This window comes from Eriocheir sinensis, unplaced genomic scaffold (assembly GCF_024679095.1).
Source record: "Eriocheir sinensis breed Jianghai 21 unplaced genomic scaffold, ASM2467909v1 Scaffold1275, whole genome shotgun sequence".
In the NCBI taxonomy this organism is placed as follows: Eukaryota; Metazoa; Arthropoda; class Malacostraca; order Decapoda; family Varunidae; genus Eriocheir; species Eriocheir sinensis.
Window position 1 is genome coordinate 49,639 of NW_026110601.1, and position 27,120 is coordinate 76,758.

General features: G+C 41.3%; 1 protein-coding gene across 1 annotated transcript; it reads left to right on the forward strand.

The window, feature by feature from the left end:
• Positions 1-3,169: 3,169 nt before the first annotated feature.
• On the forward strand, positions 3,170-22,836 carry LOC126989728 (uncharacterized; the record flags this gene model as incomplete). The annotated part of the gene is made up of 3 exons (XM_050848341.1): positions 3,170-3,304; positions 18,111-18,324; positions 22,640-22,836. Coding segments are annotated over exons 1-3 (546 nt in total), but the record flags the coding sequence as incomplete, so codon positions are not given.
• Positions 22,837-27,120: the final 4,284 nt, after the last annotated feature.

Here is a 27,120-nt window from a genome sequence, read left to right on the forward strand (position 1 = left end):
AGAATGTAAAACAATTTGTTGTTAATGTCAGTATAATGAAATAATGGGTTTCCTTGCTGAACAGGCTGCGAAGCAAACCCCATTCGAGGACAGCGAGGTACAGGCCGGTATTTCTCACCTGTGGCACGCTTTCGTTTTTCTTCCAAGACACTACCACATCGATGGCAAGGGTCTGCTTCTTGTGGTGTGTACAGAAGATTGTTTTCTCGTAAAAATGCAACTGATGATTTCTCCGTCAAAATAACACGTCTGTAGATATATTTCAACAGCATAGCAGTCAGCATAATGAGTTATACTGATGTTATCGACATCTGTATAAGGAGGATAGTGATGTGGGTGTTCGTTGCTTCTTTTCTCTTTTGTAAGAGTACCGATTAGCGGGCCTTTTTTCCTCACTTTTTTTCCTTGGGAAAAAACCTCTATTGCGGTAGCTAAAAAATGATAAAACCGGAGATACAATATTTTTCAAACTCACATTCCGTTCAAAAAAATGTTTGCCTTTGAATGGCAAATACAAACACCTGAAAAATATATTTTTTCAAATTTAGTTTTAACCTCCATAGTATTATTCTATTGAATGTAAAAATGATCAGAATGGCCCCTAAAGTGAAAATAATATACCGAATGCTGAGATATATATGGTGACCATATGGTTACCTAAGGAGAAAATGGATACAAAAAACTCCATATTCCGTAAACACTGCTTTATTGGCAACAAAAAACAAACCATTTTCTGACGTATACTTAAAGATAACATAAACGAAAATTGTCTCTTCTACGAAAATGACATTCCAAATTGTTGGAACTACTGAAACTAACATACATTCACATGTGTATCTTATTTACGCTTGTGGTAAGAAGCAAAACATGGAATACATAATCCGACATCACATTTGCAACACTCTGTACGCACTACAGATTTACAGTTCTCACCCATGCACTTCCTTCTTGCATGACCCTGAAGTGGTTGTACAAAGTGTCCCAAGTTGTCATATCTCATTTCTTCAACACCAGGTACAAAAAGCTTCCTTCTCCCGGGGGCTTTTGGCTCTACTTTATACATGAATAAGTAGGCCATGGCTACCTCTCGCCTAAACATCAACTGGTCAATGTTTGTTCCTCTGCTTCGAGCTATTTGCCAAGCATTGTGAATAGCAGCATCTACCATCCATGTGAAAAGACACCACCACCACTTTTTTCCTCGAATACCAATGCGATACGCATTGATATTCTGATCCATCCTATCCGTCCCACCCATGTTGCTGTTGTAAACCTGAACAGCTTTAGGAATATCTATTTGTACATGCTTATTGTCTTTCTTTGACCACCTTTTCGCTTTTCCTGTAGGATTTTCACCATGGAGTGTAGAACATACAGTTACGACTGCATTATCTTTCCATCTTGTTACTTTTATTTCCTTTGAATGTACTTTTCCTGACACCGATGAAACAGCTCCCCTTTCTTTCTTATCTATTTGAGCAACACTGGGTAGAGGGCAGGTTTTATCTAACCTATTACTTTTAATGGTTCCTGTTCCATCATAGCCTCTCTTGGCTAACTCTACTAACAGTGGAACAGTAGTGAAAAAGTTGTCAAAAAAGAAATGGTATGGCAGAACTTTTGCACTATCACTGTACCCCCCAATGAGATGCATAACAGTAGAGGCAGCTTTTCCAAGGTCACTTTCCATGTTTTCATCCCCTTTGTAAGTCTTGCCTTGGTATGGATCAAAGGCATGCAGGTAGCCAGAGGTAGTGTTTTGGCACCATATTTTATAGCCAAAACGAATAGGTTTGTTGCGAATGGACTGTTTACACCCATGTTTCCCAAAATATTTCACCATTGCCTCATCATGTGATATACACTGTGAAGGGATGAAGTGTTCCATAAATTTCTCTTGGAGATGAGTGATCAGAGGGCGTAGTTTGGTGTATTTATCATTTTTGTCTTGATCGGTACTGGCGTTGAAATGAAGGCATTTCTTGATGGAATCAAATCTGTCCCGACGCATTGCATCACATATAGCTTTGTTGTGTAGATCAGGGTCATATGACCAATACATAGATTGGCTAGGCAATGAGTTGTAGCCAGAAACTATCAAAATGGCCAGAAAAACCTTTAGTTCATTTATGGATACACATATATCAGGCCAATTTTTCATCAAACAGTATTTTGTGACTTGTTCTTTCATGTGTGCAAGGATTTCTTCGTCAAAGAAGAGCTCAAAAAGTTCTACAAAGTTAAAGTCTCTATACTTACTGCAATTTACTTCAGGGAAAAAACCTGCTTGAGCCGCTGTTCCCTTATTCTTCCCCCACTTTATCTTTGCAGAAGTCTCTGACACTTTACGCTTCTTCCTTGTAGGTTTCTTTCTTGTTTCATTCTGTTCTACAAGAGATTCTTCATCTTCCTCTTCTTCTTCATCTTCTTCACGACGAGAAGCTCGGAATTCAGCAGGGGCTAATAATTGGTTTCCGGATAGGCTTTCTGGGTGAAAGACGGTGCCTTCATCCTCGGGACCAGACTCTTCATCAGTCAGGTTGCTTACATCTGGGGGCTCGATGTACAAGTCTTTGACATCATCCAACTCTTCTAAAAGATCTAAGGCTTCATTGACAGTCAGAATTTTTTTTCTGAAACATAAAAAAAAAAAAACATATATCAATAATGATGTAACTGAAATCACACAGACTCATGAACAACAATAACTGTGCACACGTACTCCTAAGGTAACCATATGGTATCCAAAAATGACAAGTTCAATATCTACAACAATAATGAAAAATTTCAAGTGGCACTTTGGTACTAAATCACTCATATATATCCTTATAATATGCCAGAAAAGAATTGCATTTGAAAAAGGCAATCACTATTTTCAAGGCTCACCTTTTTGCAGCAGACATTGTAACCCAAACCAAAATGAATATAGTTGTCTTCAAAAGCGTCCACACCCTATGACTGCAGATCCGAAACTGAGTTCACCGCATTATATGTAAGAGGGGTGTCTCACACTCACGTTGAAACCTGTTTGAGCCTGTTTCCTGTAAAGGTGCTGTTGCCAGCGTGGAGAAAAAATGGGCTTATTTTTAGTAACCATTTGGTCATCTTAGGAGATAAAGGGTTAAGGAAAATCATTGATCAAATATTGTTCTAACACACTTTTTCAGAGATGAGTGGTGCCGAGGACAATGAGCCACGTGTTCTGCGCTGGCAGGGCCCTCACCCGCTGCCAGAAATACCAAACAAGAATTTTGAAGTCTTTATGCTGGAGGAGATGGTCAGGCATGGCGATGCTGTTGCGTTGGTGAGATGTCTTAATTCTTTTTTACAATGTTTAAATTCAGCACCGGAATAGCCTGCAGTGTTATTGTGTAATGTAACTGAAAATAGAAACAGAGTTGCAACTTCAAAATTCTGATTTATTTATATGTTCATAGTTTCATCGCAACGGTTTTAAGAGAAAAAAAAGTTTGTTATTGGTGTACACAGTATGTATGAGTACTTATTATTCAACCAGATATTTACAGGCTGATGTCCAGGAAACAAGGTAACTTACATCACACGTATAATATATTTTTTCCGTCATGCTAGCATGGACAATACTACATAGATTACATTCAGCTATCTCTCCAAGTTTTACTCAGGTGAAAATATAACATATAATTTCATTACTGAAATCAAGTCTTTTCATCGTCTTATATAATGTCAATGCTCCAAAGTAAATCTTTTTTTAACGTTTCGCCTGCTGCACCGATGGGCTCTATTAATGGCCTCCTCTAGTTTTTAGCTGTGCTATAGGGATAATCTTGAATTTTTCCTCGCTGTTTTTTATTTCCCATTTCTTTTCATATCTGTTAATTCTATCTTTTTCTCTCTCAACCTTCAGTTTCATCATATTTTTAGATTTACTGGATGTAGTTATGACTTACGTGATGTCGTCTCCATACATGATATCCAAGGAGCCTGGGCCTGCTGATGGTAGATGATTTGTGTACAGCGAATATAGTGTTGGTGAGATTACGCTGCCTTGGGGCACTCCACTTAAAAGACGTAGTTTATCACTAGATTTTTCCCGTACGACTATTTTTGCAGTTCTGTTGTCAAGAAAGTTGCACAGATTTTTTTCGGTAATCGATGGAAGGCCTAGGTGTACAAGTTTATATTTTAATCCATTATGCCAAACTTTGTCAAACGCCTTGGCAACATCTTTGAACACCACGAATACTTGTTGCTTTCCCGCTAAAGCATTTGCTATTGATTCATAAGTAGTTGTTATTGCGGTAGTCGTTCCCTTCTGTGATCTAAACCCATGTTGTCTGCTTTTAATAACACTGTTCTCGGCCAAAAAAGTGTTGTCTTCCGTGAATGACTTCTTCAAATACTTTACCGGGGACATCTACATAGCAAAGAGATAGATCTCTAATTTGAAGGGTTTAATGGTGATATTTTCTTCAGGTATGAATTTAATGATTGCTTGTTTAAAGGCTGATGGAAAATAACCCGCGGAGTAACATGCGTTATAGGTGTTAACAAGTTGGTCTGTGGGTTTGTCTTTGCAATTCCCGATTATGATTTTATCTATTTTGGAAGCCCCTGGTGCTTTCTTTTTTGATATTTTGAGGTATCTTACAATTCCATCTTTATCTATTGCTCTAGTGTGAAAATTATCTCCATTTAGTCTGTTTAAGGTAGAGGTGGTATATGGGCTATTTCTTTCTGAGTGAATATTTACATAGTTATTTATATGTTCAGAGTGGGCTCTGTCAAAATTTGCCTCCTCCTCTTCAGTGATTCTGAATATATCTTTCCAGGTTTGTTCCATTAGGTTACATGTTTTTTAACTGAATAAAATTTGTTTCCCGGCTCATCTTTCATATTGTTAGTATGTATAACATTTTTACCTTTCAGTAGTTTTAGCTCACTCCAAAAAGTCTTACTGTCTTTAGTATTATCTATTAGATTATTTATCTTATCTTCCCACATTCTCTTATGTGCTTCTTTGCATTTATCTCTTAATTCATATCTTATTGTTAAAATTTATCTTTCCAAGTCCTGAATATCTTGATTAGTGTTTAACTGGTATAGGTATCTATAAGAAGTTTTAGGTACTGATTTGAACATAGCTTCTGTGTTGTTCTCATACATTTTTTTTTACCTCTTCTTCAATGAAATGTGTGTTACAATTATTCAGGTTATTTAGGTTTATTTTGGCGTCTAGTGTATGTTGAAAAAGTTCCCAATCTGCTCTGTGTAGGTTATTAACAGGTACATGGTCCGAGACTGTAATGTTTCCTGGATCAGAGATAATTTAGGTAATGATTACAGAGAATTCTATCGGGATTAGTTGCTGCACCATGACTTATAAATGTGGGGAAATGTGGGCCTAAATTAAGTAACGTTCCTTGAGTGATGAATTGCAACAAACTTTTTTCCAGTATGTGTTGTTGTTACTGTTGCCGAATTGTGTATGTCTGGTGTCGAAGTCTTTAATTATAATTACATTTAATTTAGTAGGAGTAGGTAGGAAGACACCTACCGAACGGGCGCAAGCCACTCCCGATGAGGTATATATGGGAAGTGAGGAGGGTGTTGAAGCCCTCCAAAGACCCTTCCCATTACCCCACTAACTGTTTCCCTATTGTCTCACCAACACCAGAGAGTAGTTCAGCATGCTCTCTAAAGACAGATCTTCTTCTATCCACACCACACTACATTCACACAACACACACACCTTTTCCCAAAATTCAAAATGGCGTTTAATAACCATGCCTCGGAGTTCCCGCCTGGGGGGATGACCACAAATTCCCCCAGGGAGGACTCCCCTTCTGGCTGCCGACCTGAGAGGTGTCTTAATGACTCATCGAGCCTTTTTCTCATAAATTTCTGCAACATTCGCGTTCTTCGTTCTAATTTTCATTCTGTGGAACACCATCTCTCCTACTCTAAACCTCACCTTCTCTTCCTCACCGAAACACAGGTTCTTGAGGCTACTGACAGCAACCTCTACTCTATTCCCTCCTACTATCTCTGTCCTAAATTTTAATCCACTGCTGGCTGTTGGGTCTACGTGCGCAACGACATCACTTGCTCTCGTGCCCACGACCTTGACTCTTCTGAATTTTCCACCATCTGGCTGAGACTTCATTGTCATTCTACTACTAAATACATCTGTGCTGTTTATCTCTCACCTAACTTTACTAACTATGTAAAATTCTGTGACTACTTGAACTCTAAAGCGGAGCACATCTGGACCCACTCTCCCTTCGCTGAAATCTCCATCTTGGGAGATTTCAATGTTCACCACCAGCTTTGGCTTTCATCCTCTTTCACAGACCAGCCTGGTGAACAAGCCTACAACTTTACTGTCCTCAATGACCTAGAGCAGTTGGTTCAGCACCCTACACGTATTCCCGACCGTCTTGGAGACCGGCCCAACATACTAGATCTCTTCCTTACCTCTAACCCTTCTGCTTACTCTGTCAAACTGTTCTCTCCGTTGGGCTCCTCCGATCACAAACTTATTTCTGTATCCTGTCCTATCGCTTCTGTACACTCTCTGGACCCACCGCAGAGGCGATGCTTCTAGCATTTTGCTTCAGCTCGGTGGGACGACTTGGGGATGTACTTTTCCGATTTCCCGTGGAATGATTACTGCTTCCAAGATATAGACCCCTCTGTGTGTGCCCACCGCATCACAGAAGTGATTGTCTCTGTAATGGAGGCATACATTCCACGTACTTTCTCTACTCCTCATGCTAAAAACCTTGGTTTAATCACGCTTGTTATCATGCTATCAAAGACAGAGAGGCAGCTCACAAAAGGTACCAGAGCCTTCAAACTCCCGCTAATCATGAAATTTACATTTCTGCCCGGAATCGTGCCAAATCTATTCTCCGACTAACCAAAAACTCCTTCATTAATTGAAAATGCCAAAACCTTGCTTTCTCTAATTCTTCTCGTGACTTCTGGCATATAGCCAAAAATATCTCCTCCAATTTCACTTCTTCCTCTTTCCCTCCACTCCTTAATCTTGACGGCAGCACTGCCGTCTCATCTGTCTCTAATGCTGAACTCTTCGCTCAAACTATCTGTAAGAACTCCACCCTGGACGATTCTGGGCATATTCCTCCTACTCATCTCCGCTCTGACTTCTTTGTGCCTATAATAGCGATTCTTCCTAATGATGTTTTCTATGCCCTCTCTGGCCTTATCTCTCAGAAGGCTTATGGACCGGATGGAGTGCCTTCTATTGTCCTTAAAAACTGTGCTTCCGTGCTGACACCCTGCCTGGTCAAATTATTTTGCCTCTGCCTGTCAACATCTACCTTTCCTTCCTGCTGGAAGTATGCCTTCATACAGCCTGTGCCTAAGAAGGGTGACCGTTCCAATCCCTCAAACTACCGTCCTATAGCTTTGCTTTCATGTCTATCTAAATATTTTGAATCAATCCTTAACCGGAAGATTTAAAAGCACCTTTCCACTTCTGACCTTCTATCTATCCGCAAGGAGCGTTCTACTGGTGATCTCCTAGCCTTCTTAACTGACTCTTGGACATCCTCTCTTAGCCGTTTCGGTGAAACCTTTGCTATTGCGCTGGACATATCAAAAGCCTTTGATGGGGTCTGGCACATATCTTTGCTTTTCAAACTACCCTCCTACGGTTTATATCCTTCTCTCTGTATCTTTATCTCCAGTTTCCTTTCTGACCGTTTTATTTCTGCTGTGGTAGACGGTCACTGTTCTTCCCCCAAACCTATTAACAGTGGTGTCCCACAGGGCTCTGTCCTATCTCCCACTCTTTTTCTGTTGTTCATTGATGATCTTCTTTCCAAAACGAACTGTCCTATCCATTCTTACGCCGATGACTCCACTCTGCATTACTCAACTTCTTTTAATAGAAGACCCACCCAACAGGAACTGAACGATTCAAGGCTGGAGGCAACAGAACGCTTAGCATCAGCCCTTACTATTATTTCCGATTGGGGCAGGAGGAACCTGGTGTCCTTCAACGCCTCAAAAACACAGTTTATCCACCTATCCACTCGACACAATCTTCCAAACAACTATCCCCTATTCTTTGAAAACACTCAGGTGTCAACTTCTTCAACAATAAACATCCTCGGTCTATCCTTAACTCAAAATCTTAACTGGAAACTTTATATCTCTTCTCTTACTAGATCAGCTTCCTCGAGGCTGGGCGTTCTGTACCGTCTCCGCCAGTTCTTCTCCTCCGCAAAGTTAATATCCATTTACAGGGGCCTTGTCCGCCCTCGTATGAAGTAAGCATCTCACGTGTGGAGGGTTCCACTCACACAGCTTGGACAGAGTGGAGTCAAAGGCTCTTCATCTCGTTAGCTCTCCTCCTCATACTGATAGTCTTCTATCTCTTAAATTTCGCCGCCATATTGCTTCTCTTTCTATCTTCTATCGATACTTTCATGCTGACTGCTCTTCTGAACTTGCTAACTGCATGCCTCCCCCCCTCCCGCGGCCTCGCAACACACGACTTTCTACTCAAGCTCATCCATTTACTGACCAAATCCCTTACGCAAGAGTTAACCAGCATCTTCACTCTTTCATCCCTCACGCTGGTAAACTCTGGAACAATCTTCCTTCATTCACACCCGACCTCTGCTGAGAGAAGGTCGTGACCTCACCCCGCTGCGCCCCACAACATCGCTTGCCCTGTGTTTTCGTCGTGCTCTTGGGCGTTTGTGTGTTCTCGCTTGTGGACCTTGTGTGTTGCCTGTGATTTCCCGACACGTGTTTGGTGTGTGTTCGCTTGTGGTTTCTGCCTGTGGTTGCCTCTGTGATTTGTGTTTCAGTGTTTTGCGTGTGATCTGGCTGTCTCAGGTGTTCTGAGTGGGTGTCCGAGTGCTGCAAGTGTGTTGTGTTTCCGGTGTTTGTGCGTGTGATCTGGCTGTGTCCGGGTGTTCTGCGTGGGTTTCAGAGTGATTCAAGTGTGTTGTGTTTCCGGTGTTTTTGCGTGTGATCTGGCTGTTTCCGGGTGTTCTGCGTGGGTTTCAGAGTGATTCAAGTGTGTTGTGTTTCCGCTGTTTTTGCGTGTGATCTGGCTGTTTCCGGGTGTTCTGCGTGGGTTTCAGAGTGATTCAAGTGTGTTGTGTTTCCGGTGTTTTTGCGTGTGATCTGGCTGTTTCCGGGTGTTCTGCGTGGGTTTCAAAGTGATTCAAGTGTGTTGTGTTTCCGGTGTTTTTGCGTGTGATCTGGCTGTTTCCGGGTGTTCTGCGTGGGTTTCAGAGTGATTCAAGTGTGTTGTGTTTCCGGTGTTTTTGCGTGTGATTTGGCTGCTTCTAAGTGTACTGCGTGGGTTTCAGAGCGTTTTGAGTGTACTGTTTTGTTTCCGGTGTTTCTGCGTGTGATTTGGCTGTTTTCGAGTGTTCTGCGTTTCGAGTGTGTGTGTTTTCAGTGCTTTTACGTGTGATTTGGATGTTTATAGTGCTCTGCGTGGGTTTCAGAGTGTTTTGAGTGTGCTGTTGTACTTCCGGTGTTTTTTGCGAGTGACTTGAGGGTGTTTAGTCGTGCTTGTGCTTGGGTTTCTGAGTGTTTCGTGTGTCCCGAGTGTGACTTTGTGTTCCAGAGTGTCTCACGCGTGATTTGGATGTCGACAACCCACCTTTGAATTCCCTGAGGATTCAATCTGCTCCTCCTCATTACACCCTCTTTAAATCCCTAGAGGATTAACACTTCCTACACCCCTTTCCCTCACCTCACCTAAGCCCCCCACCCTCGCTCACCTCACATCCCTTTGCTCCTCCTCATCCCCTAGAGGATTAGCCCTTCCTACTCCTCCCTCACCTCCACATATTTCTAAGCCCTCCCCCCCTCACTCACCTTACCTAACCTCCGATTTACCCATCCCTTCTCCCACCAAACCACCCCTCTTTCTTCACCTTTCTTGTTCTCACACACCTCACACACCACACATCCCTTCCTACTCCTCCTCTCCCACTTACCTCCTTTCCCAAACTCCTCTCACTCCTCTCACCTATTTCCTAACCCTCCCTGATCGCACACACCTCACTCACCGCCTCCCTTTCCCCCTCTTTACTCACCTCACATCCCTTCCTTCTCCTCCTCTCTCCCACCTCACCTATTTCCTAACCCTACTTGATCTCACACACCTCACTCACCGCCTCTCTTTCCCCCTCTTTACTCACCTCCATCTCTTCCTACTCCTCCTCTCTCCCACCTCACCTATTTCCTAACCCTCCTTGATCTCACACACCTCACTCACCGCCTCCTTTCCCCTCTTACTCACCTCACATCCCTTCCTACTCCTCCTCTCCCACCTCACCTATTTCCTAACCCTCCTTGATCTCACACACCTCTTTCCCCTCTTTACTCACCTCACATCCCTTCCTACTCCTCCTCTCTCTCACTTTTCCTCCATTACTAAACTACCTCACACCTCACCCCTTTCCTAATCCCCTTCACTCTGTGTTTTATCTCTTTCATTTCAGCTAAGATGGCGCCTAAGAGTGCAGTACTTGTAACAGTAGCTTCTCAGCTCACTTTTTACAGGGCGTTCTGCTGTCTGTCGACTGTGTCTGTCCAGGCAGCATCTCGAGACAAGACTGCAGGAGCAGGAAGAGAAGATGGAAGAAGGCCAGAATAAAATAATAGAGCTTTCTCTCACCAGGCAGCATCTCGAGACCAGACTGCAGGAGAAAGAAGAGAAGATGGAAGCAGGTCAGAATAAAATAATAGAGCTTTCTCGCACTGTTGCCTCCTTGCAGGAATTCATCCAGGCTAACGTTGCTGTGGTGCCAAACCCTTCTCCAACCGCCCCCTTGCCCTCAGCGGTACCGTCGACACCAGCGGACAACACCACGCAACGGGAGGATGCTAGTGGCACCGCCCATGATGGCTTCACCGTCGTGAATGGAGGAGCCAAACCAGCCAGACAAGCGATTTATCCTGTTCATTGCTTCAACAGGTTTGCCATTCTGGAGGAGGAGGACGAGCAGGAGAGCACCTTCCTGGTGGGTGACTCCATGATTCGCCAGCAGGTCGTTGAGTTCTGCGGCAGAGTTCCTCGTCGAAGACGGAACTATTGCTATCCTGGTGCTGGGATCGACGACATAACTGCTGCTCTTGAGGAGATCTCCCCCCAGGCTACTAATGATTCACTGTTTGTTATTCACACAGGTACGAACGACGTCACCACGACCCGGTCTGAGGAACTCTGGAGAAGTACCGTGGCTCATCCAGCAGTATAAGACTAAATACCATAACATTTTGATTTCAGGAGTTCTACCACGGACTTGGGCGGAGAGCGACTTTTTCAGTAAGGCCTTCAGCCTAAACAACAGCTTACAGACTCTTTGTAGGGAGCTTGACGTGGAGTTCCTAAACGCATGGGACAATTTCTATGGACAAAATGAGCTCTTCCACAGGGACGGATTGCACCTTTCTCCCATCGGGGCAGCCAGACTCGGAACGCTCCTAAACGAAGCATTGCGTGTCATCAGAACAAAAAAATAGTCACGGTCACGTCCTCCACCCCACCGTGTAAATAGACGCCGTGCATCGCGACAAACCCGTAACCGTGATCCCGCAAGTACCACCACCTCTATTACTAAGCCTCTAGATAACTTAAAAATCCTTAGTTTCAATGCGCGTAGCCTAAGAAACAAATTTGATGAACTGAGATGTCTTGCTTTAACAGAAAATTTTGACATAATTGCTATAACAGAAACATTTATCGACACCACAAATATTGATTTAAGTTCCGAATACAACATAGATGGCTACAGACTCTTCAACAAAGATCGTGTAAACCGTAGAGGCGGTGGCGTCGCCCTTTATGTCAAAAGCTATTTGCAACCCACTGACAAAACACCGGGAAACAGTAACGTTGAACATTTGTGCGTGCGAGTAAACATTGCAAAAGTCAACTTAAATATATCTGTCACCTACAGACCTCCCGGGCAATCACTCGATGACGACCTTGAAATGTACAGCGTCTTAAGGCAGTCACTTAATAACAGCGACTCACTGATATTAGGAGACTTTAACCTCCCCCATATCGACTGGGCGACACTGTCAGGTACAGAAGGCGAGTCACATAGAATGATCGAATTTCTAGAAGAAAATTATCTAAGCCAAATGGTTTCTGAGCCAACTCGACAAAATAATATACTCGACCTTGTTATAACGAACCAAGATAACCTAATCAGTAGTGTCACGGTAGTAGAACACCTCGGTTCTTGCGATCATAAATTAGTGCGCGTCGACATTAAAGCTCAATCATCAGTGACTGAAAATAAAGTAAAGGTGCCCAATTTCAAAAGAGCTAACTTCGTAGAAATCCGACAAAAACTAACAGAAATACAACTATCTGATGACGGCAACGTAGAGGAAGCCTGGCTAAGCCTTAAAAATCACTTAATCACTCAGCAGAACACATTCGTCCCCTTGTGCGAGAAGCGAATTAACACTAATACAAGCCCACCGTGGTTTAATAGCGAAATTAAACAATCAGTCAATGAGAGAAAATTGTTTTACAGGTTAAAGAAAGAACAAAGCACGCCCGAAAACATTAGACTTTATAATGATGCCAGGCGACGAGTAAAAATACTAGTAGGTCAGGCAAAGCGTAGATACGAAGAAAATATTGCAGCCAACTGTAAAAATAATCCGAAATCTTTCTTCAGTTACATAAACAACAGAAAGGCGATCAAAAGTGGTATTGGACCTTTAACAAACAGCGACGGTGCACTAGTGACTGACAGCCAACACATTGCAAACCTCTTAAACAATTACTTTTCCTCGGTGTTTAATACTAACAGTCTTCCTCTCGCTACCACCAACACCAGTACTATTGTAAATCTCGAGCATGCATTGCCTAATTTTGAAATAACAACCGATGAAGTCCTTAAGGCTCTCCATTCACTTAAAACAAATAAAAGTCCTGGACCTGACAAAGTATATCCAACTTTGCTGAAAGAAACAAAGAGCGAAATACTCTCCTCCCTCACAACCGTATTCAATATGTCCTTGCGACAAGGCATCGTCCCTTCAGATTGGAAAAAGGCTAACGTGACACCGATTTTCAAGAAAGGAGACAAAAAAGTACCAGGTAATTACAGGCCCATTAGTCTAACTTCGGTTGTAGGTAAGCTACTTGAGGGCATAATTAGAGACAAAATTGTGAATTACCTTGAAAGCCACTCATTGATTGGGGACTCACAACATGGCTTCCGAAACAAAAGATCCTGCCTATCAAACCTATTAACCTTTTATAACGACCTCTTCACTGTTTATGACGTAACCAAATCACTGGACGTAGTCTATCTTGATTTCCAGAAAGCGTTTGATAAAGTCCCGCATCATAATTTACTTTACAAATTAAAGCAAATAGGTATTGACGGTCAAGTAAACCAATGGATCGCGAATTGGTTGGGCAACAGACAACAAAGAGTAGTGATTGACGGATTTAACTCAGAGTGGGCGCCTGTCACTAGTGGCGTCCTCAGGGCTCAGTCCTTGGCCCAGTGCTCTTCATTATTTACATCAACGACGTGGATGTTGGACTCAATAACCGCATTAGTAAATTTGCAGACGACACAAGATTGGCAACTCGGTTCTCACTGACGAAGAGAGGCAAAGCCTCCAAGAGGATTTGCACAAAATTTCAACTTGGTCGGATAGATGGGAGATGCCCTTTAACGTAGACAAGTGCCAGGTCCTTCAAGTTGGAAAGAGGAATAAGAAGTTCGATTACGAAATGCGCGGCGTTAAACTCAAAGCGTTCAATGCGTCAAAGACTTGGGGGTCAAAATCGCGTCAAACCTCAAATTCTCACAGCAATGCATCGATGCAGCAAATAAAGCGAACAGAATGTTGGGCTTCATTAAAAGAAACTTTGTATTCAAGAATAAAGATGTAATACTCCCGCTCTACAACAGTTTAGTCAGACCCCACTTGGAATATGCGGTACAGTTTTGGTCTCCCCACCATGCAAAGGATATTGCTAAATTAGAAGGTGTTCAGCGTCGGGCAACGAAAATGATCCCTTCCTTGCGCAACAAATCCTACGAAGAAAGGCTTTCTACCCTTAACATGGTCGCTCTTGAGAAACGTCGCCTCCGAGGAAAACTGATCGAATGTTTTAAAATACTTAATGGTTTCACGAATGTAGACAGATCAACATTGTTTATGATCGATGACACTTTGCGCACGAGGAACAATGGCGTAAAACTCAGATGTAGACAAGTAAATTTAGACTGCACCAAATTTTTATTCACCAACGTTGTAGTGCGAGAATGGAATAAGCTTCCACCGTCAGTGGTCCAGTGTAACACGATTGACTCCTTCAAAAATAAGCTCGACCGTCACTTCTTTCAACTTAATATCAACTAGAGTAGAAATGCAACGTTTTGGAGTCTTCTGATTAATGTAAAATCACTTAGGTTTAAGGACAGACCACCAAGTCTGGACCATGGGGTCTGTGTGGTCTGATTTTCTATGTAAATCTATGTAAATCTGTATTTCCTCCTGCCTACGACTTGAACTCTTTCATGAGGAGGGTATCAGGACACCTCTCCTCCCGAAATTGACCTATCTTTCGGCCACTCCTCTAACTCTTTTTAGGAGCAGTGAGTAGCGGGATTTTTTTTTACATTTGTTATCTTTTTGTTATGCCCTTGAACTGATTCCTCTGCTGTAAAAAACATATTGCGATATTATTATTCAGGAGTTTATATAAATCAGAAAAGGGTAAGTATATATATATATATATATATATATATATATATATATATATATATATATATATATATATATATATATATATATATATATATATATATATATATATATATATATATATATATATATATATATATATATATATATATATATATATATATATATATATATATATATATATATATATATATATATATGTATATATATACACAGTAACTCAGAAGAACAAAAGATATAAATAAAAAAAAAAGCCCGCCAACCCTTGGTCCCATATAGTGATAACAATAGAGTGGCCAAAAGAGAGGTCAATCTCGGATTGAGAAGTGTCTTGATACACTCTTCTTGAAAGAGGTTATGTCATAGGCAGTAGGAAATGCAGACGAAGGAAGACGGTTCCAGATTTTACCAGTGCAAGGGATGAGCATTATAGGGATTATAGGGATTATAGGGATGAGCATGAATAGAAAGTCACGTGCAACGGGGGCGCGGGAGGGGGGGAGGCATACAGTTAGCAAGTTGAGAAGAGCATTCAGCATGAAAATATCGATAGAAGTTAGAAAGAGATGCAACATGGCGGCGGAATTTAAGAGATAGAAGTCTGTCATTAAGAGGAGGAGAGCTGATGAGACGTAGAGCCTTTGGCTCCACTCTGTCCAGACGAGCTGTTTGAGTGGATCCCCCTTACACGTGAGATGAATACTCCACATGATTGCGGACAAGGCTCATATATATGGAAAGCATCTGTGCGGGGGAGAAGAACTGGCTGGCAGAGACGATACAGAACGCCCAACCTCGAGGGAGCTGATTTTATAAGTGAGGATATGTGAAATTTTGAGCTATGGATAGACCGAGGGTATTTAGCGTTGAAGAAGATGACAGCTTAGTGTTGTCGAAGAATAGGGGATAGGTATTTGGAAGATTGTGTCGAGTTGATAGGTGGAGAAATTGGGTTTTTGAGGCATTGAAGGAAGGATACAAGGTTACTTTTACCCCAATCGGAAATGATAGCATGGTCTGAGGCTAGGCGTTCTGCAGTCTCCATTCTGGAGTCATGTATGTGTCATGTTGAGAGGGCCTTCTGTTGAAAAAAGTTGAATAATGCAGACCTGAGTCGTCAGCGTATGAGTGGATAAGACAGTTTGTTATAGAAAGATCACTGATTAATAACAGGAAGAGAGTGGGTGATAGGACAGAGCGCTGTGGAACACCACTGTTGATAGGTATAGGGGAAGAACAGTGACTGTCTACCACAGCAGAGATAGAACGACCGAAAAGGAAACTGGAGATAAAGGAACACAGAGAAGGATATAATCCGAAAGATGGCAGTTTATAAAGCAAAGACTTGTGCCAGACTCTATCGAAAGCTTTCGATATGTCTAGCACAACTGAGAAAGTTTCACTGAAACGGCTAAGAGAGGATGAAGAGAGGAATAGTGAGGAACTAACTAACTAACTGAATGTAAGATAAAATAGGGGTGGGGGGTGAAAGAAGTTGGGTTAAGAGTAATGTAAGTTATGTAAGTTATACGAAGTAAAGTAAGAAGTGAAAAATTGGCGGGCTGTCCGCCTTGCTTGGTCAGTTATAAATTCAGTTGTTAAGTTTTTTTCCGCTCTCCTCTTTTTGTTACTTTTTTGTGTTTATTTATTTGTTCTGTGCTTTTCAATGTGTTTTAGGACGTGTATTTCTTTAGTGGTGGTCTTCTGTCAAGAATGTTTCTTGTCTTTTGGAACCATGTGCGGTTTTTGTGACTTTCATAGTTATCTAAAAGGTCAGTGAACTGTAGACTTCGTAGAGATATAATTTTTGGTGCATGTTTTCTCTGCTGGCTTGTAAAAGTAGTAGTTTATGGGTTCAATTTTTGCCTCCTCATGCAGAGTTTTGGTGGTTTTAGTATAGGGAAATCTTTCGTTGTTTGCGAACCGTAAGGCCTGGTTTAGAACTTTTTAGAGTTTCATTTTGCTTGTATCACTTATTGTTATTAATGGTATAGGTGGGTATTGTAGTGTAGGAAGTATGAGGACTTTGACAAGGTGTAGCTTGATTTTTGTTGGCACGTTTTTGAATTTGTATAGTTCTGATAATGCTCCCATTGCTTTGTTATTTATTTCCTTTATAATGTGCTGGTCAGTTTCTGTTCGGTTTATTGTTAGTCCAAGAACTTTGCCTTTTTCTGTGTATTCTATCGGTGTTCCTTCTATTATGTTATTTTCTTCTTTACTGCTAGTGGTACTATTTTAAATTGATCTTGCTCGTTTTTATTTTCCATTTCCTCTCGTAATTATTAATTTTTTCGATTTCATTCTTCGTTCTGCTTGCCATCAGTGTTCTAGATTTGCCTGCATAGCAGATTATCTTGGTGATGTCGTCTGCGTATTGGATCGTGGTGCAGTCAACGGACGGTTCGGAGGGGTCATCAGTTTATATGGTATACAATGTTGGTGAGAGCCCGATTCCCTGAGGCACACCAACCGTTAGTGGAAATGGAGGGCCTGTGTAGTTATTTACTTTAATTTTAGCTTTTCTGTTGATTACAAATTTGTTGATGACAATCTTAGAGATATCAGGGAGCTCCAAGTGGGCTATCTTGAATTGCAGTCCTTCTATTCATACTTTATCAAATGCTTTACTCACATCTCTTAAAACAAGGAAACATTGATTATTCCGGGCCGTGTGGTGAGCTGCTGCCTCATGGATTGCCGTTAGTGCTGTGTCTGTACCTCTGTTGTTCCTAAAACCGTGGTGAAAATATTTTAAGATGTTCTTTGATTTCTGTACCTTCCTTAATAACCTGGTGTTGATTTTTTCTAGAACCTTGCCAGTTACTTCCAGTAGTGAAATAGGTCTTTAATTGATTGGGTTTGTGTTATCTGTCTTTTCCTTAGGGATTAATTTGATGATTGCTATTTTAAACTTATCAGGGGAGTAACCCATAGATATAGTGTGGTTGAAAACCTACTGAAGTTATGTCTTCTGGAAGGTTAGTAAGTATGATCTTGTTTATATTTGTCTCCCCTGGATTGTTATTTTTAAATGCTTTTATGGTTCTCATAACTTCGTCAAGTGATGCGAGGGTGTATGTTAGATCCCTCCCCCTCAGTCTGCCTATGTCGGACAGGTGGTGTGGTCTGCCCGCGCTCTCGTTTGTTCTGAGATAGTGTGTAACTTCATTTTCGGTTTCTCTGTCATATGAAGCGTTTTCTTCAGGTGTAATTTTAAATTTACATAGACTGGACACAGCACCAATCTCAATAAAAAAATAAAAAAAAATAATGTTGGCGTTAGAACAGATGCGTTATTTGCTGTAACTTGCTTTGACAACTGCAGTTCCACTGCTAAGTCTAATTATTTTACTTTTCTTTTATGTTTGCGTTTCTAGATAGACGCAGAGACCAGGCAACAAAGGACTTACTCAGAGATGTGTGATCTGGTACCGCGATTGTCGGCTGGCCTAGCGGCAGCAGGAGTGGGCGCAGGTGACCGGATGATCTACTATTCCCACAACGACATAGACTACCCGCTATGGCTTCTCGCTTTCATGCATCGCGGAGCCGCGTTTGTGCGGCCATCCCCGACTTATGAAAACACGAAAGGTATGCATAAAAGCAAGTCACTGCCCTGTCGTCTCGATAGAGAGGCTGCAAACCACGCCCGAGAGTTGCTTAATAAACCTCGAAAAACTTAAGTTCCATCGTATGTCCCATTGAGAAATATATCTTGGTCCGAGACACTACTCACGGATTCGAAATCGCGATCAAGTGCAACATGACTAGCTATGGCGAAGTCTTACATCCATTTAAAACATTTTTAAGATGTAAGGAAAATTTCTTAAAAAAAAATGCAAAATAAGCAATAAGCTATGCTTAAGAAAGAATCGCCTGCCAATATAATATACTCTAGATTATATCTATATCCATATATCTATATATATATATATATATATATATATATATAAATTAAATATATATATATATATATATATATATATATATATATATATATATATATATATATATATATATATATATATATATATATATATATATATATATATATATATATATATATATATATATATATATATATATATATATATATATATATATATATATATATATATATATATATATATATATATATATATATATATATATATATATATATATATATATATATATATATATATATATATATATATATATATATATATATAAAGGCAGCTCAAGGGCACACAAAAAAGAAAACAATAATAAAAAAAAAGCCCGCTACTCGCTGCTCCCCCCCCAAAAAAAAAGAGGTAGCCGAAAGTAAGATCAAATACGGGAGGAGAGGTGTCCTGATACCCTCCTCTTGAAAGAGTTCAAGTCGTAGGCAGGAGGAAATACAGATGATGGAAGATTGTTCCAGAGTTTACCAGCGTGAGGGATAAAAGAGTGAAGATGCTGGTTAATTCTTGCATAAGGGGTTTGGACAGTATAGGGATGAGCTTGAGTAGAAAGTCGAGTGCAGCGGGGCCGCGGGAAGGGGGGGAGGCATGCAGTTAGCAAGTTCAGAAGAGCAGTCAGCGTGGAAATATCGATAGAAGATAGAAGGAGAAGCAACATTGCGGCGGAATTTAAGAGGTAGAAGACTATCAGTATGTGGAGGAGAGCTGATGAGACGAAGAGCCTTACGAGGGCGGACAAGGCCCCTGTATATGGACAGCAACTGTGCAGGGGAGAAGAACTGGCGGAGACGGTACAGAACGCCCAGCCTCGAGGAAGCTGATTTAGTTAGAGATGAGATATGAAGTTTCCAGTTGAGATTTTGAGTTAAGGATAGACCGAGGATGTTAAGTGTTGAGGAAGGTGATAGCTGGGTGTTGTCAAAGAATAGGGGATAGTTGTTTGGAAGATTGTGTCGAGTGGATAGGTGGAGATACTGTGTTTTTGAGGCGTTGAAGGACACCAGGTTCTTCTTGCCCCAATCGGAAATAATAGTAAGGACTGAGGCTAAGCGTTCTGCAGCCTCCAGCCTTGAGTCGTTAAGTTCCTGTAGGGTGGGTCTTCTATTAAAAGAAGTTGAGTAATGCAGAGTGGAATCATCGGCGTAGGAATGGATAGGACAGTTCGTTTTGGAAAGAAGATCATCAATGAACAACAGAAAAAGAGTGGGAGATAGGACAGAACCCTGTGGGACACGACTGTTAATAGATTTAGGGGAAGAACAGTGACCGTCTACCACGGCAGAAATAGAACGGTCAGAAATGAAACTGGAGATAAAGGTACAGAGACAAGGATAGAAACCGTAGGAGGGTAGTTTGGAGAGCAAAGATTTGTGCCAGACCCTATCAAAAGCTTTTGATATGTCCAGCGCAACAGCAAAAGTTTCACGGAAACGGCTAAGAGAGGATGACCAAGAGTCAGTTAAGAAGGCTAGGAGATCACCAGTAGAACGCCCCTTATCAGATAGAAATTCAGAGGTGGGGAGGTGCTTTTGAATCTTCCGGTTAAGGATTCATTCAAAAGCTTTAGATAGATAAGAAAGTAAAGCTATTGGACGGTAGTCTGAGGGATTGGAGCGGTCACCCTTCTTAGGCACAGGCTGTATGAAGGCATACTTCCAGCAGGAAGGAAAGCTAGATGTTGACAGGCAGAGGCGAAAGAGTTTCACCAGGCAGGGTGACAGCACTGAGGCACAGTTTTTAAGGACACTAGGAGGCACTCCATCAGGTCTATAAGCCTTCTGAGGATTGACGCCAGAGAGGGCATAGAAAACATCATTTTGAAGAATCTTTATAACAGGCATAAAGGAGTCAGAGGGGGGATGAGTAGAAGGAATATGCCCAGAATCATCCAGATTGGAGTTTTTAGAAAAAGTTTGAGAGAAGAGTTCAGCCTTAGAGATAGATGAGACGGCAGTGTTGCCGTCAGGACTGAGGAGTGGAGGGAAAGATGAAGAAGTGAAGCTGGAGGAAATGTTTTTGGCTAGATGCCAGAAGTCACGGGAAGAGTTAGAGAAAGCAAGGTTTTGGCATTTTCTATTAATGAAAGAATTTTTGGTTAGTCGGATAATAGATTTGGCACGATTTATGGCAGAAATGTAAAGTTCATAATTAGCATTAGTTTGAAGGCTCTGGTACCTTTTGTGAGCTACCTCTCTATCATTGACAGCACGAGAACAAGCGTGATTAAACCAAGGCTTTTTAGCGTGAGGAGTAGAGAAAGAACGAGGAATGTATTTTTTTTTTTTTTTTTTTTACATTGCAGCCTATTGCGCCGGTAGGCTTCTTCCGGTGGATCCTGATGGTCGGTCCAAGGCTTCTTTCCGGTAGGTCCTGATGGTCGGCCCAGCCCGTTCTGGCGCAGGCGAGTGTTTATAGTGGCGCCATCTTGCATTGGCTCATGCTGCCTCCCAGAGCTCATATTTGATCCTTGAATCTAGAGTCGGGTTGATAGGTGGTCTTCTGGACAGCATGTGGGTAGTTTAAGCCACTCGGCGGCTGAAAATCCCAGCTTAGTGGCACCAGGCAGGATTGAACTCTGCGTCCTCCTGAACACGAGGCCGTTACTTTGACGACTCCAGCCACTGCCTCCCCACCCTCTGGAATGAGCATATATATATATATATATATATATATATATATATATATATATATATATATATATATATATATATATATATATATATGTATATATATATATATATATATATATATATATATATATATATATATATATATATATATATATATATATATATATATATATATATATATATATATATATATATATATATATATATATATATATATATATATATATATATATATATATATATATATATATATATATATATATATATATATATATATATATATATATATATATATATATATACATATATCGGTTGTTAATATTGATTCTACGGTTTTTAATAGTAATTCTACCGGTTTTTATATGTAATTCTACCAATACTGCTGCTGTTCCTAACACTATTGAAAATCCCAGTCATTCCCTCCCTGACTTTGAAATCAGCACAGCTGAGGTTCTCAAAGCGCTGCAGTCACTCAAAACTAACAAAAGTCCAGGACCTGATAAAATATATCCAAAATTACTTAAAGAAATATCAACAGAGATACTTCAGTTATTGGTAAATTATTTGAAACAATCATTCGAGATAAAGCAGTTAACTACCCAGATTGTAATTCACTAATCCTGGACTCGCAACATGGTTCCCGTAACAACAGATCTTGTTTGTCGAATCTATTAACGTTCTATAACGATCATTTTTCAGTCTATGATGTTTCTAAATCACTTGATATTATTTATTTGGACCTCCAGAAGGCGTTTGATAAAGTTCCACACTACAAGTTGCTTAAAAAAATCAAGGAAATAGATATCGGGGTAAGCTTCACGAATGAATCAAGCACTGGCTAAGCATTAGAAAGCAAAGAGTTGTAATAAATGAAATGACCCCTGAGTGGATGCTAGTCACTAGTGGTGTCCCCCAAGGCTCTGTCCTGGAACCCGTTCTCTTCGTCATTTACATCAACGACATTGACCTTGGTCTCAGTAGTTTCGTATATGTCTTCTATTATTATTCTTGTCTATTTTACCATTACAGTACAAACTAATTTTGCACACGTCCTTATTGTTTGGCATCTTCAGAAAATCTTATGCGTGTTGATTCAAAGGCCTCAGTATTTTCTTTCCTTTCCCCAAAACCTGCGCGAAATGCCTATTTATTATTTATTGAAATTAATAACATATTGCAGATATTCATATCGCTTTGTTTAATGAAAACAAAAGGTTGGCAAAACATTGTCCGAAAACAAATATTCAGCCATTTTTTTCTAGAGTAAAATTTCTGGATTGATCACGTTGCTGTGATCTAGCGACGTTTTGTTAATAGTTAAATGTTCCCTAGATGACCTGGTGCACTGCACGCGGCTGGTTGGTGCTCAGTGGGCTGTAATACATGTCGACCTGCTATCCACTGCGGAAGCTGCCTTCTCACTGCTGCCCCCTGACACTCTCAAGAAGATTTGGGTGATCGGTGGCGCTGCTGGAACGTCAGCCATCGACGATTTGGCGGCCCACGATCCTTTGCCACCCGTGACCCAGGTAGGGATGTAGCCCATCCGTCATCGTGCGTCTGTTTGCTAGTGTTTCAGATATCTGTGCGTGTATGTATAGTTTTTAAGTACTGTGTAGAGATCAACGCACCATGCATTATTTTCTGTGCAAGAAACACTATCACTACTTACTGCCAGAAGTTGTATATTAGCAACAGTCACGAAAGTCACTGACAGAAAAAAACACTCCAAATGAAGCGCTAAGACACTCGAGGCAGTGCCATCCATCGAGGTCTGCGATTACTGGCTTGACGGCCTACGAAGCGATGCCTCAAGTAAATGTTTCGTGCCTTCTCATGGAGAAAACTCGTCCAGCAATAGGCAGGCGGTAAAGTGTCGTGCTCAACCAGTCGTGCACCACCGATGTATATGCCTGTTGGTGAGGTCTCCTGGTTGAGTGATAGGCAAACGTATGATTGGCGTGATCTTGAGTAGGAGAGGCCCAAGTCCAAGAAACTAAGCGATTCCCGCTCCTTAGCGGCACGAGCGATACTTAAACCGAAGCGGAACCGGTTCTTCAGGGGCACTAATGGCACCGGTACACAGTTCCGGTACCGGGTACCAGTACCGCTTAGGTTCCGATATTGTTAGCGCTGCCAGTACCATTTGGCCTCACTCCCATCTTCCCGCCACGTTGTTATCTTACTCGACGTTGTTGCAGCCTCCCTTCCAATTCCATAATTTTATTAGCTTAATTATTTATGCATCTTTTCATGTCATTCTTCTTTGTTATAAGTTTGCTAATACCATCTGTTGTTGATATTCGACTATGAGGCCCTTAATAATAACTATATATGCTGATTTTTTTTCGAAAAAGTGAATTAAGAGAGAGAGAGAGAGAGAGAGAGAGAGAGAGAGAGAGAGAGAGATCTCCCAGGTTTCTCACCTGCTACCTTCCTCCTTTTCCCCCTCCCTTAGTTTTCTATTTGTTTTTCCCTCACCCCAACATTTTTATTTATGTATTTATTTTCCTCCCACTCACACACCTTTTCTCTCTCTATCCTCATTCTTTACATGCCCCTCCTTTCCTCCCCTTCCTTTCTCATACCCTTTTCCTTTCCTTCTATTAACCCTCTCTCTCTCTCTCTCTCTCTCTCTCTCTCTCTCTCTCTCACACCTCAGTCCATTTCCTTCTCATTCACTCTTCCTCTCTCCCTCTCTTGTTCCTACCCTTTTACATTAGATTAACACACACACACACACACACACACACACGATCATTCCGCATCCTCTACCTTCCTCTCCCTTCTCACCGTATCCTTTTCCCTTTCATTTTCTCCTCTCAATCTCTCCATATGTTTTCCTCACTCCTTTTCCTTGTTCTCTTCCTTCTCACAGCCTCTATCTGTATTTTCTTATCACTTGCTCTCTGTTCTTCTCTTCCTCCCTGTCTCCTTCCCTTTGTGTGCAATTCACCATGGCCTGATCACAGGCTGGACTCGTCATCGCCAGCAATTCTACCCCCCTCTGTGTGTGTGTGTGTGTCATTCTATAGTGCTATGTCTCCAAACGTCTTTACACTCACGACCCTTTGAAAAAAAATTGAAACCCACGCGCCCCTGATATCAGCAATTTGTTTTATAATTTTATTACACATCAATTTTTAAACAAAACCGGTCCTGACATGTCCCTGAAAGATACCCCGATGTTCCCTCTCAACACACCAGTGGTAGAGTCTCCGCCTTGCGCATCGGCAGGGTGCTAGGGCGTAGGTTCGAGACCTACCTGGTGCCACGGGGGTGGAAAGGTGGGCTCTTTCCGACACCCTCAGCCCTGTTATTGGGCCTCATCCTTGAAAGAATTGGGTATCTCTCTACCATCCGTCTGGGTGGTTGCGCGGCATGCACCGCCTTCCTCCCTTGGGGTATATCCTCAACGAAATACCCCCCCCCCAAAAAAAAACACCGGCAGAAATAAACAGCACCAACAAAATTAAAACAGAAAACTATTTCGAAACGATAAGCAAAAAAAATATTTTGCCAAGCCGTTTCTAGCAAGGCTTTACGACCCCACCCCCTCAATCCTCCACAACCCATCAGGGGTTCGCGAACCCCTGCTATAGACCGGAATGGGACAATTGGGCTCAGCCATTTTGGCGCGGCCGTTTGGGCGTCATGGGGCAATTGGGCTAAATTCAGTATTGTTCAAAGTAAAAACGTAAAAAGAAGCTTAAAACTGCTAAATTAAAAACAGAACTTTTAAAAGTTTTAGTAAGAACTTAAAAACAAGCTTTAGAAAGTTTTAAAACTAACTTTATTAAAAATTAAAAACATTAAATAGTTTTAAACACTAAAAATTGTTACGCACCGTTTAGTTAATTTGGTAATTATGAGCAAGGCTCCTCAAGTGTTCGATAGCATCCATCAATTAATTTTCATATAAGAACATAAGAATATAAGAACGCAGGAGTCTGCAAGAGGCCGGTAGGCCTGTACGAGGCAGCTCCTTTGACCCAAAGCTCCCGTGTATCTAACCCCACCTAATATCGCTGTCCATGAATTTATCTAGTCTATTTTTGAATGTGACAATTGTATTGGCACTCACCACATGACTGCTAAGCCTATTCCACTCATCCACCACCCTGTTAGTAAACCAATTTTTGCCTATGTCCCTGTTGAATCTGAATTTATCCAGTTTAAACCCGTTACTTCGTGTCCTTCCCGGTTCTCTTACCAACAAAACCTTATGAATGTCTCCCTTATTAAAGCCCTTCATCCATTTATAAACCTCGATCATGTCTCCACGCACCCTTCGCCTTTCTAGAGAATGCAAGTTTAACTGTTTGAGTCTTTCCTCGTATGGCAAGTTTCTCAACCCCTGAATCATCTTAGTCATCCTCCTCTGCACCGATTCTAACATTTTGATATCCATTCTATAGTAGGGTGACCAGAACTGAACCGCATAGTCAAGATGAGGTCTAACTAATGCTAAATATAGTTTGAGGAAGACTTGGGCTTCTGTTGCTTACGCCTTGAAATAAATCCCAGTACCCTATTAGCTCGATTTCTAGCTTGAATGCATTGTGCCCTTGGACGGAGATCATAGCTCACTAAGACCCCTAAATCCCTCTCGCACCCAGACCTACTTATGAGAGTGTCATTTAAGCAATAGTTATGTGAGGGGTTGTTCCTACCTACACTCAGAATACTACACTTCCCTACATTGAACTCCATCTGCCATTTATCCGCCCAGTCATATAATATGTTGAGTTCACCTTGGAGAATACTAGCGTCCTGATCCGACTCAATTACTCTACCGATCTTGGTATCATCTGCAAATTTACTAACATCACTACTAATTCCTGTGTCTAAGTCATTGATATAAATAATAAACAAAAGTGGACCTAATACCGAACCTTGGGACCCCACTCGTAACACATCCCCAGTCAGATCTTTTACCATTGATTTGCACTCTTTGCTTCCTATTGCTAAGCCACGCATTGACCCAGTTCAAAACTTTACCCTCTACTCCGTGAGCCTGTAATTTAAGCAACAGTCGTTGGTGAGGAACTTTGTCAAACGCTTTACTAAAATCAAGATAGATTACATCATAATTTTCATCTCTGTCAACCGCCTCAAATACTTTATTGTAGAAGGACAAGAGATTGGTGAGGCATGACCTACCTTTTGTGAACCCATGCTGCGAGTCGTGAATTAAGCTATGTTTCTCTAAATGCTCCCGAATGTTCCTGGCTATTATGGACTCCAGCATCTTCCCTGTAACCGATGTTAAGCTAATTGGGCGATAGTTTGAAGCAACTGACCTGTCCCCTTTTTAAAATCGGCGTCACATTAGCTACTTTCCATAGGCTCGGCACATAGTTAGTATTTACCGACATCTTAAAGATGTCGGTTAGTGGGTCACTGATTATATCACCTAACTCCTTTAATACCCTCGGAAATATCCCGTCAGGACCTGGCGACTTGTTCTTCTTAAGCTTATCTATCTCATCCTGAACTACTTGCCTGGTAATGATTATATCCCTCAATTTATCGCCATCCCCGCCCTCGTACACCTGAACTCTTTCCGGTATAGTCGTTCGATCCTCCTGTGTGAATACTGAAAGGAAGTAGTCGTTCAACAATGTGCTCATATTTTCGTAATTTTCTACTAGCTACCCTGTGTTTGTTTTCAGCGGTCCAATTTTCTCCCGTGTTTTTGTTCTATACATCTGAAAGAAGCCCTTAGGATTACTTTTCGCCTCATTTGCTACTTTGATCTCATAGTTCTTTTTTGCTATCCTGGTGTTTTTCTTAACTAATCTAGATAGTTC